The sequence below is a fragment of the Bidens hawaiensis genome, unplaced genomic scaffold, assembly GCF_021521415.1.
Source record: "Bidens hawaiensis isolate Kalapana, Puna unplaced genomic scaffold, B.hawaiensis_p1.1 tig00018317_1, whole genome shotgun sequence".
NCBI classification, from domain to species: Eukaryota; Viridiplantae; Streptophyta; class Magnoliopsida; order Asterales; family Asteraceae; genus Bidens; species Bidens hawaiensis.
The window spans coordinates 150,244-170,070 of record NW_027492769.1 but is presented as its reverse complement, the minus strand read 5'-3'; the positions used below and the strand labels follow the sequence as shown (position 1 = coordinate 170,070).

Genomic DNA, 19,827 nt, shown 5'->3' with positions numbered 1-19,827 from the left:
TTAATTAGATTTTAATTTTAAAGTTTTTTAAAATAGAATTTAGTTTTTTTTTTTAATTATGTTATGAATTTGATGTTCAATTGATTAATTTATGGTTTAGTTGTTGTCATTAACCTAATTTGATTAACTGATATTAGTTTAATTGATTTAGTTTTGGTAATTTGTGTGTTCTTGGTGGTCTATGGTTATTAGGGTTTATGTGAGTTTGTGATATTTTAGGGCAAATCATGGTTCATGAAATTAATCACAAATTGATGTTAATTAGGGGTGTGCATGATACTGAAAAACTTATCCGAAACCCGAATTTGAAACAGAAAAAACCGATCCGAAACTGAAACAAAAACAATAAATTTGGTTCAGTTTTGGTTTGGTGTGTGACTAAAACCAAAAAACCGAACCTAACTGAATTTATAGATTTTCATTTTTTGTCCAAATCTAAGTAGTTAATGCGGAAAGATATCGGTCAAGGACCGATATTTGAGATATCGGTTATCGCGGTGAGATATCAGTGGGATATCGGTAATTTTAATATCATGCAGAATTTATATATATAGCACTTTAACACTAACAATTCAGTATACTCTTTTACTATTAACAAATTATCCTTTTGTAACTTGCAAAACACTAATAATTGTAGCAAGTAGGAACTGATTAAGATTCAAAACACCAACATTAAACACTAAAAGTTGAAAATTAAGTCTTAAAACACTGATATCGGGAATATCGGTGATATATCGGTCAAATATCGCTGATATTATCGGTACCGATATTTTGATTGATATTCTGACTGATATTTCACATGAGGACCGATAATCGAGATACCACCGAGATTGACTGCATAGACCCAAATTAATAAAAATTAATTAGCTGTTAACTAACAAAAAATTTTAGGCCCAAATTCAATAATTTTGGCCAACTTTTTTGTTCGCCTTAAAATTTCAAGCCTAAATAGCAAAACTGAAAAACCCGATAATCGATGCGCTAGTTTTTGTTTCGGTTTTAGCCCAAAATTGAACTAAGCCGACCCATGCACATCCTTGTTGTAAATTCTTGATTGTGTACATTATATGCAAATTTTGTAGAATATTAAATCTATATCTGATTTTTTTTTTCAGAAAAAAAAAGAGTATGAATCAGATGGATGCTGTTGAATTTGGAAACGCATCGGTTAAGAAATCCGATAAAAATTCCACTCTCATGGAATCCAAGAACAGTAATATCGGTGCTTCTATGCATCCCATAACCCCGTGTTTAGCCGAAGCAAAAGTCAAGTTTACACCGAATGATAGCCCGTCAAGTTCAACCCCAATGGAAGATGTTTTTGACGTGTGCGCACCTGGCCCGATTCAAAAGAAACAATCTGGAAAGTCTGCTTTGAGGAAACTTGATTACGGTTTGAATGATTCCGTCTTTGAAAATAAGCTTAATAATGATTCATCAACAGGGACCGTTTACGAGTCCGTGTTGGACGCTATAATACGCAAAGAAGCAGAGGATATCCTTGCAGATATTTTGGCTTCTGAGACTGACTCGAGCCATGATGTGCTCAGGACTCCGCCTGCTCGAGTCACTGGGCCAGCGGTGTGCCCTGGTGCACCTTTGAAGCCGAAGCGAGTCGAACACAAGAGGATTGTGGACATGAATTTGTGTCGAAAGCTTGATTTTGGTTCTTGATTGGTGATTTTAAGGATTTGATTCTAGTAATTTTAATTTGACACGACGATTTTTAGGACTACAAAGTTTATGTTTGTATTCGGTTATGGTTTGTTATTTGAACTGCACCAGGTACTGAACTGGTTTAGATTGGTCTAGCTTTGTTTCTTGTTACATTGAATTGATTATGTGTTGATTTGTGTAGTTAATAACAGCATAAGTTAGGTTACTTTATGACACAAATTTTTTTGTAAAAAATTTGTACATATGGATTATTTTGGTAGCTTTAGTAACAAAGAGAACAAACCTACTTAAGCAGATTGTGAAATCACATTTGTTTCTCTCTCTACTTATGCAAGTGTAATTATTATTTTTATGATTTTTGTGAGTCATGTAAACAAACTAAACGTTTAATAAACTGTTCCATGGCATGTTAGTCTATGTTCGTTAGTTCATGAACAAAACTTTTTGTTCACGCGGTTAAATGAATGAATGTGAGCACATGTGTCTTGTATTTATTTATGTTCTTTTACGACCATTCATTTAAATTCCTTTATGATCGTTTGTTTATGTTCATTCGTCCAAGGCCGGCCTTGGGGTATGGCAGGGTGGTCGACGGCCACAGGCCCGACACCCCGCTAGGCCCGATTTTTTTTTTAAATTATATGTATTTTTATTAAAACAACATGTATATTAGTGTTTAAACGCAATTACATAACGATTAGCTTGGTCTAGTGGCAAAGGGGAATCTTCGCGTGGACAAAGAGAGAGAGAAGAGAGGGCTATAGGTCAACCTTATTGATTGTATTATATAATTCACAAAATGATTTATTTTAGATAAATGGCATGAAATTTGGTCAATCATGGCGTTTTTGGATTTGGAGAAACCTTGTACGCATGCAATAAACGGTTTCTTTCGATCTTTACTTGTAAAACTTCATTGATGTTCCATTTTCCCACTTTTTTATTTTATTATAATGTTTGTCTCTAAAAATATGGTATCAGTAAGTGTCATTAATTCATTATATTTGCATGTCTAAATATAGTAGTATTTGAATCACAAAGATTTATATGTGATTTAAAAATATAATCCCTACAAAAAACTATTAAAAAAAGCTTGGGGCTTTAAAAACTTTGTGTTATAAAAACACAAACATGCATTATCGTGGTAACGTCATGAGTTGTTACTAAACAGTAGAAACTGCTCGGGCTGGGCCGTCTTGTATCATGTGCAAAGTATGTAGCTGCACAGGGGCCACTAACCCGAGGCCTATAAGTATTAACATTTTCTCAGATATAACCTATAAACGCAATTGAGTATGCTTTGATTATTTGGAAATTTAACGCAACTATTTTAGTATTTTGAAAATTTATCACATTTATCTTTATATTACCGATTACAAAGATTTAAGTTTTTTTATTAGGGGCTTATGTTTTACTCGCATAGGGCCCGTGAGGGTCCATGCATTCTCATAAACGACTATGTGCTCTGGTTACCACGTTGTTGCTAATACCGATGTGCGAGTTTCTACTTCTCGTTTTTATATTTTTAACCTTTTGTATTAGTCAATTTATTAGTTATATATCCTTGTTGAGATTTTAACTTATAACTTATAATCAAACATATGATGTAGACTATTTAGATTAATATTATTTCTCTCATCTTATATTATGTATGTAAATATATAAAGAGTATGCCATTAGTGTTAACTAAACCTTAGCAAAATGCATGCAAAACCAAAACACCAAAATGGTGAACAAGATGAAGAGAACGCCACATTTAGGGCCGTCCCCGAGAATCCCCGAAATTCAAAACACCGAAGATGCATATTATTATCGGTAATTCTAACTATACTCGCCGTCGGTCTCCTCATTCTAATTCTCGCTCTCACCGTCTTCAAATCCAAAAAACCTATCACAACCGTCAACTCTGTTGCCATCAACGACATAAACGCCTCCATAAACCTCATTCCACTGATGGTTTCCGTTAACATCTCGCTCCACATAACGATTTCCGTTAAAAACCCTAACAAAGTCGGAATCACCTACCATAACGAATGTGAGTTAACGAATGTGAGTTAACGGATGGTTTCCGTTATTTTTTTCTGACATCCGTCAGTTCCATAACGAATGTGAGTTAACGGATGTGTTCATATTCGTTCAAGATTTAACAAATGTGGAAGGTTTGGTTACTTATAACGAATGTGACTCATTCGCTCATGGTTAACGAAAGTGGACAAGGTGTCATTCGTTGTATACAGTTGTAGCAAAAGAGGAAGATAACGTATGAGGAGTAAAAAAAAGTATTTTCGGAAATTTTCTTAAATAAAATTTTTCGGGGATATTCCGAATGTGTGGGACACTCTTTTTGAAAATTTTGATGATATATTTTCCGGCTAACTTTTCACGCATTTCGACGGCCCAAAGGGGAGTGCTAGACTAAGTTAAGGAAATGTTTATTGAAGAATTTAGAAGATTTTGTTGGGACTTATATTTTAGACCGATGCATCGAATTATTATTATTATTGTGGGTGAAAATAATGAATATCTTTGGTCTCAACCAAGGGTGGATGGCTTGAAGACCAAGACATGCTAGACTAGTATAAATAGATATATTTGTTAATTTGTCTAGGATGAGTGTATTTTGTGTATTTGGTGAGATCTAGGGTTTATCTCTTTGAGTTAGCCGCCGCCTCCAGGATGAGATCTCCTGGAGGTGGCTGATCTTTATTGTATGTCTGAGTGCTATGTATGATAATCTTTTGATAAATGAAATCATACTGCCACTTCTTTATCTTTATGTTTCGATTGCATATATTTGTTCATCCAGTCTATTGTCAATGTAATAGATTCAGGCTCTCTCCCAAACACCACTCATCCGTCCAAATCCCCCTCTCAAGAGCGAATACGATTCGATCATAGCTCAGATCCGAGCTCCTCCGTTAATAACGACCATTATTCACGCTTCCGCACCGGGGCTCGGTACACACAATTGGTATCAGAGCAGGTCGCCGAATCGTTCAGACTAACCGCTGAATCTAATTCACCTCGCTCTTGAATTCACCATGGACGTTAAACCGTTGAGGTTTGTTGAAAAATTTTTAGGGTTTTGAAATTATTTGATGATTTGGGTAAAATTTATGTGGATTGATGTTTGGGTTGATGACTCGTTCGGAGATTCAACATCAATTTCATGTTTATTTGGTCATATCAGTCTAGATCTGATGTAACAGTGTTTTTAGCTCGTTTAGGGGCAAAACTGTTATTGAAGATGATTTTCAGATCTGTAACGGCTGTTGATAGATTGAAGATAGATGGTTGATATCGAGATGACTGGGATATTGCTACAACGACTACTTTCAGATGAAGAAGCTTGGTTCTTGATCTGAAAATTAGGGTTTTATGTGCTTGTAACTGTTTCTGATATGAGTGTGCTGCTTGAACAGTAAAGGGAATATTGAAGAACATTGCTGCTGGTACAATCTGATATGCAGAAGTCAAGAATGAACAGGTACCAGGAGCAATCTAATCATTGTTTATAGCAGCAGATGGAAGATGCAAAGGGAATATTCAAGCAGGTTCTGTATTGGAAAATCATTGATTGATGATGCAGAAAAGAAGTCTGGATGTCTCGAGCATGGTAAGAATAGTCTCGAGTATGTAAAATGACTAAGTGTTGCTTCGAGCACAGCTTATCTCAAGCATATCTTATATCGAGCACATCAAGTTTGGTTTCGAGCACATGAACCCGAGCACATCCTGGTTTATATCAAAATCTCTCTTTTGGTCTCGAGCACACTTTGTTCTACTCAAGCAAACCTTCTTCGAGCACACTTTGCTTTTGTGCATGCTCAGGAAAAGAAGAAAAACTAAGTAATTTTCGAGCAAGGTCTTGAGCAAGCTCGAGTAAAGACAGAAGCATGCTTGAGTAACAACAGAAAAATACAAGTGTTTTCTCGAGCAAGGGCCTCGAGCAAGCCCTTGAGCATGCTCGACACAGAAAAACACTAAGTATTTTCTCGAGCAAGGGCCTCGAGCAAGCCCTCCAGCATGCTCGACGTGAGAAAAAGACAAGTATTTTCTCGAGCAAGGTCCATGCTAGAGCAAAAAAAAAAATTGCTCATGAAGGGACTTTGACTTATGTGTGCCCGTGAACCGATAATCCATGAATGAATTACACTTGAGATTTTTGGTGCCGTTGACCGTTTGACCAAGCTGACCTTTACGGAAGATATATACCAGGGGTATTTTGGTAAATTTTATCCAATCATCAACAAGCAAAAGGAAATCAAAGCCTTATCATTTTTTCACAAACTTCATCAAAGAGCTTTACAAGAACAAGTGTTGACCAAGCTTACGGATTTCATCCCTTATGAGTGTCAACCAACATAAATGTTTTGTTTATCTTTGTTTATTATAGAATCAACAATCTTGATATGGATGGTCAAGGTTGTTTCACCCATACTTGATTTGAAGACACAATTTTCAAAGACAATTGCAACGAAATTGGGGGAGTAAAAATTCTTGAATTTAATTGCAAATTGCTTGCTTCAAATCAAGTGAAAAGACTCAAGTTAAGGAAAAGTTGATCAAGATCAATAATCCAAGATTCTTTAGAGACGTTCGTTTGTTTGTGAGTTTTCAGATTTCCTAATACAGTTGAGAAGATAGAGTCATCACTAGTAACATGGTGAACGGATGATCAGTAGAGTTTAACCTCCTATGATAACAGTCACTTGACAATCAAGAACGGGTTATGGTTGACTTGAATTCTATCTTGATTCAGGGAAAGGTTTGAAGATGAGTTACAAGGGAAGAAATGGGTTTGAAGAATGGAAGATTATTTGATGATCACATTGAGTTTATTTCTTTTTATGATGACCTTGCTACTTGAAGTTGATCTTTGAAGTTCAAAGCCTCGTTCATATGCCTATACAACTGTATCCAAAAATGATATAAGAGAGATGATTCGAAATGAACAATGGGAGAAGCTTAACGTGAGGGGGAGAATTTCAACGAAAGACAACGAGTTTTTGATGTGATCATGGAAGAAATTCGATGGCATCGGTCTAAGGGGGAGATTGTTGGGACTTATATTTTAGACCGACGCATTGAATTATTATTATTATTGTGGGTGAAAATAATTAATATCTTTGGTCTCAACCAAGGGTGGATGGCTTGAAGACTAAGACATGCTAGACTAGTATAAATAGATGTATTTGTTAATTTGTCTAGGATGAGTGTATTTTGTGTATTTGGTGAGATCTAGGGTTTATCTCTTTGAGTGAGCCGCCGCCTCCAGGATGAGCTCTCCTGGAGGTGGCTGATCTTTATTGTATGTCTGAGTTCTATGTATGATAATCTTTTGATAAATGAAATCATACTGCCACTTCTTTATCTTTATGTTTCGATTGCATATATTTGTTCATCCAGTCTATTGTTCATTGTAATCGATTCAGGCTCTCTCCCAAACACCACTCATCCATCCAAAACCCCCTCTCAAGAGCGAATACGATTCGATCCTAGCTCAGATCCGAGCTCCTCCGTTAATAACGACCATTATTCACGCTTCCGCACCGGGGCTTGGTACACACAGATTTATTCAAGACCTTGCCGAATTTGTCAAGAAAAGGGGGAGATAAAACTTTCAAGGATTTTATTCGATTGGTATCTTCCTACGTTTGTAAGGATTTCTTGAAATATTACTGCAATTCAGGTGGTAATACGTGATTGCAAAGCTACGTTTGACTGAGTTCAAGACTGATATTATTCTTCAATTGTGGATTGATTTTTTCAAGATTGAAACCTGACTATGTGGGATACGAGTGTCTGTCCGTTTACTTCTTTTCGAGGGATTTTATCCTGACAATGTTGCCTACGAGTATTCTGCGGATTGCTTTTGTTGAAGGGGACAATTCTTGTATGGGTTGATCGTGTTGAGGAATATACCGGTTTTGTCATCTGATTGAAGAATGAGATCGTTTCAGTGTTGATTAATGAAGGTTGGAATTCTGAATCGTATGCTCAAAACAGTAGTGCATCCAAGCATATTGGTTGCCGGAGAGCTTCAAAGAGTTATATTTTGGGATAGACGTTATCGAGAGAGTGAAGACCTAAGTGAAAGATGTTGAGTGATCGGTTTGTTCATGAAGATGTGTGACGAGGTTAAACGTAAAAACATTTTTGCTTTACCAGTGCAACAGATAGCCGATGATTTTCTGCTAATTGACTTGTGAGATTGATCCATATCATATGCCAGTTGGATGATCGGGATGATCACCTGGACATGCTTATTTGAGGGGGAGATCTGATACGAGTAGCTACAAGTTGTTGGTTTGCTTACAAAGAGTTATATTTTGTCTGTTTGCACAAGCCCGAGAATCATCAGCCAAGGTGGAGGTTGGTATTACTGCTGATGATATGCAATTAAAGTATTCACGGTTAAAGTATTGAACATTAACGTATTCGACATTAACGTATTTGTCGCTAAAGTATTCGATGTTAACGTATTGGAGGCTAAAGTGTTGGATGCTAACGTATTGGAAAGCATTCGACAGCTACGAAAAAGGGGGAGTCTGTTAGTACACAGATTTGGTGTCCACAACTGTTCGAATAGGATAGGGGTAGTTTAGTATTTATATTTAATGTATAAAGGCTCATTCTCTAAGTATGTTTAGCGAATGAGGCCTCATTCGTTAAAGACTAGGCTCATCCGTTAAGTTAGGAGCCCATTTGTTACTACAGTGTAACGAATGGAGGCTCATTCGTTAAGGTATACCCATTCGCTAATGGTGTTTAGCGAATGAGCTATGGAAAGACTTATTCGTTAGTGATGTTAACGAATGAGATGTCTCGTTCGTTACTACAGTGTAACAAATGAGGCATGCCTATAAATAGGCCTTCCATAGTAGTTTAGCATAGAGATCTATGCCATATTTATCCATTGTAATGTTATGCTGTCGGAATTTCTCCAGGCTTAATGTATTGATCTCCGTTAACATATGAACATGACTTAACGTATTGGTATTGCGACTAGATCTTGGCTCGTAATAATGTTTTCTCAATTCTCATGCGAGGATTTCGTTAACTATGCATCCATAATTACTTAGATCGTCACAGGATCCTCTTAGTTTGTTTGTTCGTGAGGGTTCGAAAAATATTTAATGGATATATAGTAAAGATAAACTTTAAAATTTCATTATGAATTAAAACATGTGAATTTTAAATTTGTATGAACAAAAATAATATATTTAAAAGCTCGAGGTTATCGAATGAAATAAACGAAACTTGTTGTACAACTAAAATAATTAGGACTTTTAAAATAATTGAAACGGAAACATTTTAGCTTTTGAGAATATCTATTTGAACAAAAACACACTAATTTTAAGGCGACGTATGAAAATAAATAATATGAGGATTGGGTTGTATAGTTTGAGAAATTCATGAAAATATTGAATACATGTGGCTTCTATTACCTGGTTTTTGGTAAACAATTAAGTTTGGTAACGAGTCATAAATAGTGTACTAAATGGTATAAATTGAATGCAACAAACAACCATAATAGACAATAACGAGGAAAACACTATAAACGGATTGATAATGTAAAATTGATAGACAATGAATACTTGAAATTAAACACAAACAACCAAAAACATAAATCCAGAAAATCTTGAGTACAATAAATTATTTATTGGAATGACATAAATGAAGGATAGATAGATTAAGAGATTGACGCCCTTGTGGGTAGTGGTAGACACTTCAACTTAGTTATTTGTTATTTGAGACTTATTGGCAAAATTCATTCATCCTCGAGCACCTTGAGCAGCTTGATCTCCTTGACTTAATTGGGTGTATTCAGTTAGACTTGAATGGCTTGAACATGTTGAGTTTGAATTGGTTGAGTTTGAGCAAATGGGACTTGATTGAGCTCAAATCTCATAGTCACGATAAAATTGACAATTTCATTGTGATAATGAGATTTGAGCTAAATTTCATCTTGACGATAAGATTTGAAGCTACGTGGTTCCTCATTCGACGTTTGAATCTCATCGTGAAGATTGAATTGGGACGATTCTTACTTGGAAATTGACAGGGGGGACATTAATGAAATCTCTCTCCTAATTTGGATTATTTTGAAAATAACTAACCCGTGTGGTGCTGCTACGAGCCGAGGTGAATTCAATTGTTGCTAGATTACAACATCGAAAATAAAAAAAAAATTTGTTGGCACTCAAATACGTCAAATTGGCATAACAAAACTGCGTGTTATGATGGTGAATCACGAAAATTTGGTTGGTATCGAGTTATGTGGCCAACACTAAAAAGTAGGCTTAAAATAAATTAAAATAAAAAATATAAAAACAAAACTAAAGTGGCCAAAAGGGATTGATGGCACATGGACTACTCAAGATATACCAAATCTTCTAATTGTTATGTATAACTCTATCATACTATCTATAAAATTCTAGAAATCTATAATATATATAAATGAAACCACTAAAATCTTACGTGTCGTGATGTGGTCGCTCCCTTTTTTATGGAAGTCACCAGATTGCTTGATTTTTAAATGAAGGCCTCTCATTGATTTAACCCAAATCATGGGTATGGGTTTTACTAAAACCAGATAGCTCTTAAACGGGTTTCTCATTAAATTAAAAATTAATTTTACCAATTATTTGATATGAAAACCCTATAAAATAGGGATATACTAAAATTTAATATCCAATTTAAAAAGAAAAAGATATTATTTATAATTAATAAACAATTTTATAGTAAAACATAAGCGGGTCATGGGTCACCAATCCAGATAGTTTTTAAACGGGTTATAACATATCATTTATTTATGAAACCCTTTCATCATCAAACCCTAAGTATATTATTAACTTTCTTATAATAAAGAAAATTAAAATCCAAAAAATAAATATTAAAAAATGAAAAATGTAAAACAACCATTCTCTCAAGCCATCATATTGCTTTATTTGTAAATGAAGGCTTCTCACGCATTTGACCCGAATTCACGGGTAATTATCTCACCAAACCCAGATAGCTTTTAAACAGGTTATAATATCTCATTATATTAAAAATTAATCTCATCAAATATTTGATATGAAAATCCTATAAAATAGGGATATACTAAAAATTAATATCTTATTTTATTTAAAAAAAAAATATTATTTATAATTAAGAAACAATTTTATAATAAAGAAAATAAACGGGTAATGGGTATCACCAAACCCAGATAGCTTTTAAACCGGATTATAACATATCATTTATTTGTGAAACCATTTCATCATCAAACCTCAAGTATATTAATTATTAACTTTCTTACAATAAATAAAATTAAAATTCAAATATAAATATATAAATATTAAAACGAATAATGCAAAACAGCCCTCGTAATACGGGTGATAAAATCTAGGTTAATTTATATTATAGTTCTACGAAGGCAGAATTTATTAAACAATAGTTATTCGCTGATAGGATATTTTGTTATATGCTAATATTTTCTTCTTGTTTGGTGATCTATCTAACCATCAAGCCCCGACTTGATCGAATTTTCATACTTAGATATTTTAACCCAAGCAAGAAGAAATTGCATGGTGGATACTAATTTGGGACCAACCAGAATCTTCTTTTTAATTTCCACAGCTAGCTTTATTCTCCCGACGTTTTAACGTTCTCCTGTAGACGACAAGGTCAGCCAAAGTCTTTGTTGGATGCATCCCATACAGCCATACACACGATCAAATCATAGCAATTTCGTAGAATCACAAGATAAAAGTTGGCTCTGTCAGGGCAGAAAAACCAACAACATTACTAAAGGAAAATGAAAAGAAAGTGTTAGCCGTTGAAATGTAATGTCTATAAATAGATATAACAACTGTTACTAAAACACGCACAAAAAAGTGTTGTACGCACCACATAATTAGTAGAGAGAGAGATAAACATGTTTCTTCCTTTCATTATTTTTCTCTTTACGTTTCCTCTTACAATGGCCTTGGGAACCTTTCAAGGTGCCACCACAAACAACACAGCCAAATCAGGTTGTCAAACCCAGTGTGGGAATGTTACAGTTCCTTACCCGTTCGGTATTGGCACGGATTGTTCCCTAGATGACTCGTTTTACCTGACCTGCAACACTTTTAATTATAATCCCCCAAAGTTGTTTATCAGAAATGGCAACCTCGATATATACAGTATTTCAGATTCAGAGATGCGCATCTTCACCGAAGTATCTTATAGATGCTACAACCGAAATGGGTATGCACATGGAGTTACATCATGGATTAACTTACCGAGGCATGGGGCATTCACTTTCTCAGCAAAGAACAAGTTCACAGTCATCGGTTGTGATGATTATGCTTTGATTACGGGGATAAATGAAGGCGACTTTTCTAGTGGTTGTTTTGGACTATGTCGCAAACAACATGATGTGCCTAAGGGGGAATGCTCGGGAATCGCATGTTGTCAAACATCTATACCCAAGGGTGTTACGTATTACAATGTTACGCTTAACAGTTTACATAACCACTCAGATGTTTGGTCCTTTAATAGATGTGGCTACGGCTTTCTTGTTGAGGAAGGCAGTTATGAGTTTGGTGGTGCTAGTGATTTATCCACTAATTACTCGGACTTTGAATACTGGATAAGGACCACTATGCCCGTTGTGCTTGATTGGGCAATCAAGCGCAATAAATCTTGCGCCGAAGAAGTGGTTAACGCATGCCAAGGAAACAGTTCATGCTATGACGTTGAAGGCGGTGGGTATCGTTTTAGATGCAACAAAGGTTACGAGGGCAACCCTTATCTTGATACAGGTTGCCAAGGTCAGTCAGTCTCCAATTCTTATTAAAATCATTTTCAAGTTGTAGTTGTATATGTTTAATTTATTTATACATATTATTAAATTGTGGGATATTAGATTTTAACAAACCCAACTAAAAATTGTAACACGAATGTTTCAGCTTTCAACCTATTTTCCTTCACCGAGCTTTTTATTAACAGAGTTTAACCACTTTAGTTTTTATGACGTAGCTGCATTCGTGCACGCTTATGGGTTAATATTGGCTTTTTACTAACGGAGTCTAAACAAAATGACCAAACTACCCCTCTTATCACAAGCTAGCAATATTATTATTATATATAGTAATTAAGAAGTTTGACGACATAACCATGTGATTGGTTCGTGCGGCCTCACGTGGTTGGTCGGCCTTTTTATTTGTTTCTCATTTGTTTTTCGTTTTTAAATTCGTGTCGGTTCGCTGCCGTAAAACATGGTTTTCTTTTGTTATCGTTGATACCGTCAAATGATTCCAGCCAAATTCGCGTCGGTTTGCGGTCGCGTCAGGTCAAGGCTACAACACACGTATATTTTTTGTTTTCACCACGGTCCTTTTTGTGTAAATATGTTAATTTGTTGTATCATGAGTGTGAACGAATTAACTTATTGCTATAATTTCGGTGTCATAACCTGATACCAACCGAACTCGTTGTAAACAAAAGTGGTTAAACACTTTGATACAAGCCAATATATGTATTGTAATCATGAAACTGTTTTTACTCATTCTAAACTTTTAACAAACTAACAATATTGTAAACAAAACATTCATTCAGACCGCCATAGATTTATTTTAACAAATGATCATCACATATAATTTAGAATCATCATACCAAAACTCTCTATATCACATAACATGTCGAAAATGAATAAATACCAAATATTTAAAAATTAATGAAAATAATAATGTATACATTTTTTTTCCTGAGGCGAGCAACAAGATTCATGAACCAAGGAAAAGAGAACGCCTCTTCCCAAATGAATTTTGAAATTTGAAATTTGCTGGTTAGGTTTGGGGAATCAGGGTTTAAGGTTTCTCTTCACATCAGAACCATCAGATCGTCTGATAAACGCATCAGGATCATCCTATTCAAACTATATATCCACCTCTACAACAATATTGTACCACAGACGTTCACAAAGCATTTTAAACAAGAAGCCACACAATTTAGCATTATTGCAACTTCACCTGTGTTCTTTTTTTTAACTGTAATTTGAGAGTTTCCTTCCCTAAAACTCCAATAAGTGCTGCTAATTGTGAAAATAGAAAATATAAAGAGTAGTACCAGACTATATAGCACGGGAACGGGTTATATTAGGGTTTTGAAAGTTTTGTTAAAATTATAAAGAATAAAAATCATATAAAGGAATTGAAGAGTAGTACCAGACTATATAGCACGGGAACGGGTGCAGGACCAGGATACGGAGACGATACGAATACGGGGAACGGCAAAAGTCAAAAGTCAAAGATAAGGGCACGACAAAAGTATGACAAAAAAATAAAAATATATTAAACAAAGTCCAAAATAGATATATATTGATGTAAAGTTTGAACACATCAACCATAAGTAATTAATTATCAATAAAAAATAAATAAATATATTATTTTTATCTATATATAATGTCAATTTTAAACATTTTATGTATAAAATTATAAGTTAAGAACCAGATGTAAACTAGTCTAGATAGAGATGATTAAATGTTAAAATGCGTAACATAATTTAACACTTTATGTAAAAGTTAATAAGTTTTAGGAACTAGATGCAACAAGTGAAAGATCAATGGGTTAAATGTTAAACCTGAACTTATTTAACCCTAAAAAACTAACGCTAATGTTCCAGCCGCCTCCTTTCTTCTTCTTCATGGGTTTTCCGGCGCCAGAATACGATATGTGGCCGCTCCGCCATACTATTGGCTATAGAAACGTCCCTCGAAACGGTTTTCGAACTGTCCCCAAAGCCCCGGAATCGATTGTTAACTGTCCCCATTTAACGGGTTCGTTTTGAAAACGTTTCCAATGAGTTTTCGTCCCCACGCCGTCCCCGGGATCGGTACCCTAACCTCCAAGTCGTCCCTGTGCATCAAAGGTACCAGATGAACCAGAACTCTATTAAATGTGTGACCAGAACTCGCTACTACAAATCATTGTGGTTAAACCAAAAGTTGAAGGTTTGAGAACATACCTAGAAACGTACACGTGGAGGAGTAGTTTGGGGGTAGATGACGGCGAGGACGGCGTTTGCGAAGGGATGACAGGAAAAGAGAAAAAGTCAAAGTAGGAGTAGTTGGGTTGCAGGCGAACATTCACATTCTAACCCCCAATTTATGTTTATGTGAGTAAGGATTTTATAATTTAGGAAGTAGTTTAGTTTAGGGCGTTGTGAAAGAATGAGGTATGTTTGAAAAGTTTCTGTAGCACCCTATAAATTTTTTAATATTTTTTTTAAAGTAGTTATGAGTAGAAGAGAAAGCAAACATAATGATAGATGTATAAAAAAAATATTATTTAATTGGAAAGAAAAAGAAAATGTAATAATTTTTAATGTAATTTTAAATTTTGAGATAGGGAAAAGAACGTGAATGCTCTTTTACGGTTTCAGCAACTATGATTGTTTGAAGGTAACATTGTCACCGCTATAAACAATCGCCCCGCCCCCGAGGTTCCAAAAATGAAATCGAAACATTGCATAACATCATCATTGAACTTCTGCCAACGCCATACACAGTCTTCCTCATTGGAACCCAACAACCGACGATATCGAAGTCCATAAACACCTAAAAAACATCGACATTATTAGATCGGTGAGTTTCTTTAATGTCCGTTTTTCCAACGAACTAGTTTTCTGGTAAAACACCCAGCAACAACTCCTGCCTGAATATCAACTTAAAAATACCCTGGATCTAAAAACATGATCCTCTTCCATGAAAATTACAGCGTTTTGGAGGTCGACGAGGATGGTGGGATTGGTTATCGGAGATGAAGTTGGACACGATGGTGGTGTTGTTGGGTGGAGGCGGGAGATGAGGGGTGAGGAAGAATGGTGGTAGGGAGGATGGTGGCAGGTGGTGTGATGGTGGTAAGGAGATGATGATGTTGCAGGTTAGGAGAGGGGGGTTTGGGATCTTATTGGATCTGAGTATGGGGACGATGGAAGTGAGTCATGAGATGATGATGATTATTATTATTGGTGAGCTTACTATTATTATTGTTATCAAATTGCTCTTGTCATCCATCGGTCAACTTACAGCTAACTCATGGCAGGAGTTAACCTATGCCCACCCAAAAACGATAGGGGCACAGAACATCGCAAATTGAGAATCGGACCTATAGAGTGCACCCGCTCATCCAACACATATAATAATTTTCTCTATAATTTAATTAAAAAAAAAACATATACAACTATACACCTTGTTGCTTCTCCTTTAGAGTAATTATAATAAATAAAAGGATAACTCAAAAATTGTTGATCTCAAAATGTAAAAAGGTGAAATAAATTTGAATCTTTTAAAGTTAATGAAATACATTTTTTCAGTTTTCTTTCCTACAAATTTTCTCGCATTTCCAATAAACCCTAAATTTTTAATTGTTTTTCTATTTCTATTCATATTACACCAAAAATATCGCCTATAACTTGTTTTTCCACCGCTCTGGTCATTATTCTTCATCGACAAGATTAGTTAGCGCATAAAAAAATCGCTCCCAGGAACTGTTTAGTCTATCTCATAAGAAAATCGCCCGTACATGAAGACCAAAAGTTGTCTCCTCTTGCCTCACCAGAAAAGCTCCCTAAGTGCTCACTTTCTGTAAACTGCTCGCCTTATGTCGTCTACTGCGCAAGGTGGTGGTGGGGGTTTTGTTAGGCTCGTTTTGTATAGTTAGTCTTTTGTATTGATTAAGTTATGTATTTGGGCCGATGGGTCATTTTGTACATTGTTGGGCCATCATTGTAAAGAAGCCCATTGGGCATTAGAAGTACCTTACTTCTCATGCATGCTTCCCTATAAATAGGAAGCATGCCATGAGAAGCAAGGTTGTTCGTTGTTAGTTGTTAATGCTAGTGATTAAAGCTAGTTGTTAAAAGTTGATATACAAAGAAAACCTTTTGCAAAAACATCTATCTCTCTCACTCGGCTCTCTCTCTCTCACTCACTCTCCTTTCCTTAACAGAAAATAAACTCAAGATCCGAGACCTCTTGGTTGCTTAGTGTGATTTCCGCTAGCACTAAGTTAAGTTGATCCAAAGACGTTATTAGATCCACCCGACTTTGGGACCTACAATTGGTATCAGAGCTTCGGCTCACTAGTTGAGGGTTTTTGGATCACAACCTTGGGTTTTGATCTTGAAAAGAAGAAGATAAGTGTTCAAGTGTTCTTGACAAAGAAAATTATCAAAAATACAAAAAGAATTGGCAAAAACTTCATAAAATATCTTAGAATGTGTTCTTGGTGAAAGTCTCAAGTGTTATAAGTGGTGTTTACGGGTTTCAAGTTTACTTGTTTGAAAAGTAAAATTTCGCTTCGCTCAAACATTGTACGAAACATCGTACTTGAACTGACAAAAGTGGGTGGAACAGATCCCAAGAAAGATTTGCTTTCTGGACCATTTCACTTCGCTTAAGAATTTCTTTCGCTTCGCTTGGATCCTTTCGCTTCGCTTGGGATCCTTTTGCTTCGCTTGAAGCCATTTCGCTTCGCTTGAAGCTGTTTAAGCGAAAAAGTTAACTGTTTTGAAGATTAAGCTCTTTTGAAGGCTTATACCATGGCTAGTACTGATTCAGAATTGTTGAAGGGTTATTTGCTATTGGAAAATCAAGTGGGAACACCTCAAAAACCTCCTAAGTTTATGACCTTAGATGATAACTTTATTGATTTCAAATGGAGGTTCATGAATTTCATCTCATTAACTGAAACTGATTTGATGAGATGTTTTGAAGTTGGTCCTCATGTTCCAGTAACTCGCACTGATGCTGGGGAACAACCTAAGGCATCAGAGAATTATGATCAAGATGATTTGGATAAGTTAGCACAAGATAAGAAAGCGTTTATGTTGTTGACAGTTTGTCTTTCAAATGATATCACAGAAACACTACGAGAACACAGAAGTGCCAAGCGATTATGGGAAGCTCTTGTTGAGATGGTTGAAGGAAATGCTAAAATAAGAGAAAACAAGAAAGCACTGTTGAAGGAAGAATTCAACATGTTCAACCATCATCAAGGTGAGGCTGTGCTAGACTTAGTGAAGAGGTTTGAGAAGCTCATGGTCAAAGTAAGAGCTATAGATGTTAACATTCCCAACACTGAGGTGAATCACAAGTTGATGAACTCTTTGCCTTACAGCTGGAGTGTAAACACAATAACTATCAAGAGAACTACAAATCTGAATGGGATGACTAACGGTGAACTAATATCCACTATCAAATCATTCGAAATTGTTGAACAGATGAGGATGACAATAACATGAATTCTCTGAATCAAGCCGGAGTAAGTACTACATTCTCAAGTGTGCCAACAGCTTTTGTCAGCAAAACCCAACCGAATGTATATCCCGTGACCAATCCCAAGTACTTACCAACTGTTCCTTCACAATCAACAGCATTTATCTCCACCAGCAACCCATCAACTCATCCAGTGCAAGTTCGTTTCAAAAAGCAGTTGACAGTGCAGTTGCTCAAGCTCTGAAGGCACATGGAATTTCTGCAACAAAACCTCAAGCAAACAAGCCCTCCAGCTATTGTGAAGCAATTCCCATGCTGAATGATTCAAATGTGACACTCGTTAAAGCTTTTCTGTCTTGTCATGAAGAGCTGTTGCAAAGGAATTTGTTACCGGCTCAGTTTGAGATAGGTGATCTGAAAGACATAAATCAAAAGGATCTTGAGAAAATGGACATCAAGTACCAGATGGCCATGGCTGTGCAAAGGGCCGCCAACTTCATCAAAACCTACAGAAAAGACAGCTTCAATGATTTTGATCGAAAGAGAATTGGTTTTGACAGGAGCAAGCTTCGATGCTACAATTGTGCAGAGATGGGTCACTTTGCCAGAGAATGCACAAATCCTCCCAAACCAGCAAACGATATACAGGTGACAGAAGTAACTGATGAAGAGAATGCAAAAGCTGTTGGAAAGAGGCCTGAGGATCAAAAGGCAAACAACTAAGCTCCAAGAATCGGGAATCGTCCACACAAGGGCAGCTCAAGCTCAAACTCAAGAGCCCTTGTTTCTCAAACAGAAGTTCACACTGGTATGGATTGGGACGAACAGTTTCAAGAGCTGCAGAATCCGCTGAATATGGCTAGCATGGCTTTCACTGCAAACAATGAAGCCTCTTCATCTTCTGCTGACGGTCCTAGTGCATCACACCTTGATGAGGTAAAATGAAATCTTTGCACAGAAGCATGTGTTAACAAAGTTACATGCTATAGATACTTGCAAGACGAAGTTTTGAAAGAGAATGCAAAACTTCGTCAGTTGAACACTAAATATGTAAAAGCTGATAAGATCTACATTGAAAAGATCAAAACTCATCATGATGATGTCGCGAATCTTATACTTGAAATTTTTCGAGAAAAACATAATGTCATTTACTATAAGGACATAATCAATGATTTAAAAGAAGAGATTAAGAAATTAAAACTCGAAGTTACTAATAAGAAAGAAATGGAAAAACAAGTCGAAAGATTTGAGGCATCATCTGAGATATTAGATGATCTTATTGGAGCCCAGAGAAGTACTAAAGTTAAAGCAGGGTTGGGGTACGACTACACTGCCGTACCACCACCATTCAATGATAACTACACCAGTATGCCCCACTTTAGCTATAATACTTCTCCTGATGAAGAAATGGCATACGGTGTTCGTAGGATACCAAAACCTGTGACATTTATTCCTGCAACATCTCAAACTGCTACTCCAATTCAATCATTTGATAAATCTAACGTCTATGTGTCTTGTGTAGCAGGTGATTTAAACAATGGTGATTGTGGGAAAGTTAATCAGGGTTTTAAGCAAAATGGAGGATTAGAACCATGTTTTGAGTCATGTGTGGATCTAACAAAAAGCATTAATAACCCTGTCTGTAACAAAGTTTGTGAATCCATGTTGGAATGTTTAATGTCGGAATCAAAACCTGTATTTTGTGAAACCACTTGTGAAGAAAATTGTAAAGAAGTATGTAATGAAATTGAATGTTCTTCATCTGATTCTGAGTGTGAAACAATTTTTGATGAAACAAATGTGGCTAAAGTTGATGAACAGACAAGTTCTAGTTGCTCATCAACTGATCATGATTTTGAGGACATACGAAAACAAGAAATTGTCTTTGAAAATGAAAAACC

At 35.9% G+C, this 19,827-nt stretch overlaps 1 protein-coding gene and 1 pseudogene across 1 annotated transcript; both read left to right on the top strand.

The window, feature by feature from the left end:
• The first annotated feature begins 1,137 nt into the window (after positions 1-1,137).
• Positions 1,138-1,674, top strand: LOC143555804 (unknown protein 1-like). Its single transcript, XM_077045298.1, has one exon. It carries the CDS (start codon positions 1,138-1,140, stop codon positions 1,672-1,674), a length of 537 nt encoding a protein of 178 aa, XP_076901413.1.
• A 9,925-nt stretch (positions 1,675-11,599) lies between these two features.
• Positions 11,600-19,827, top strand: part of LOC143555807 (wall-associated receptor kinase 2-like) — a 30,827-nt pseudogene continuing 22,599 nt past the window's right edge.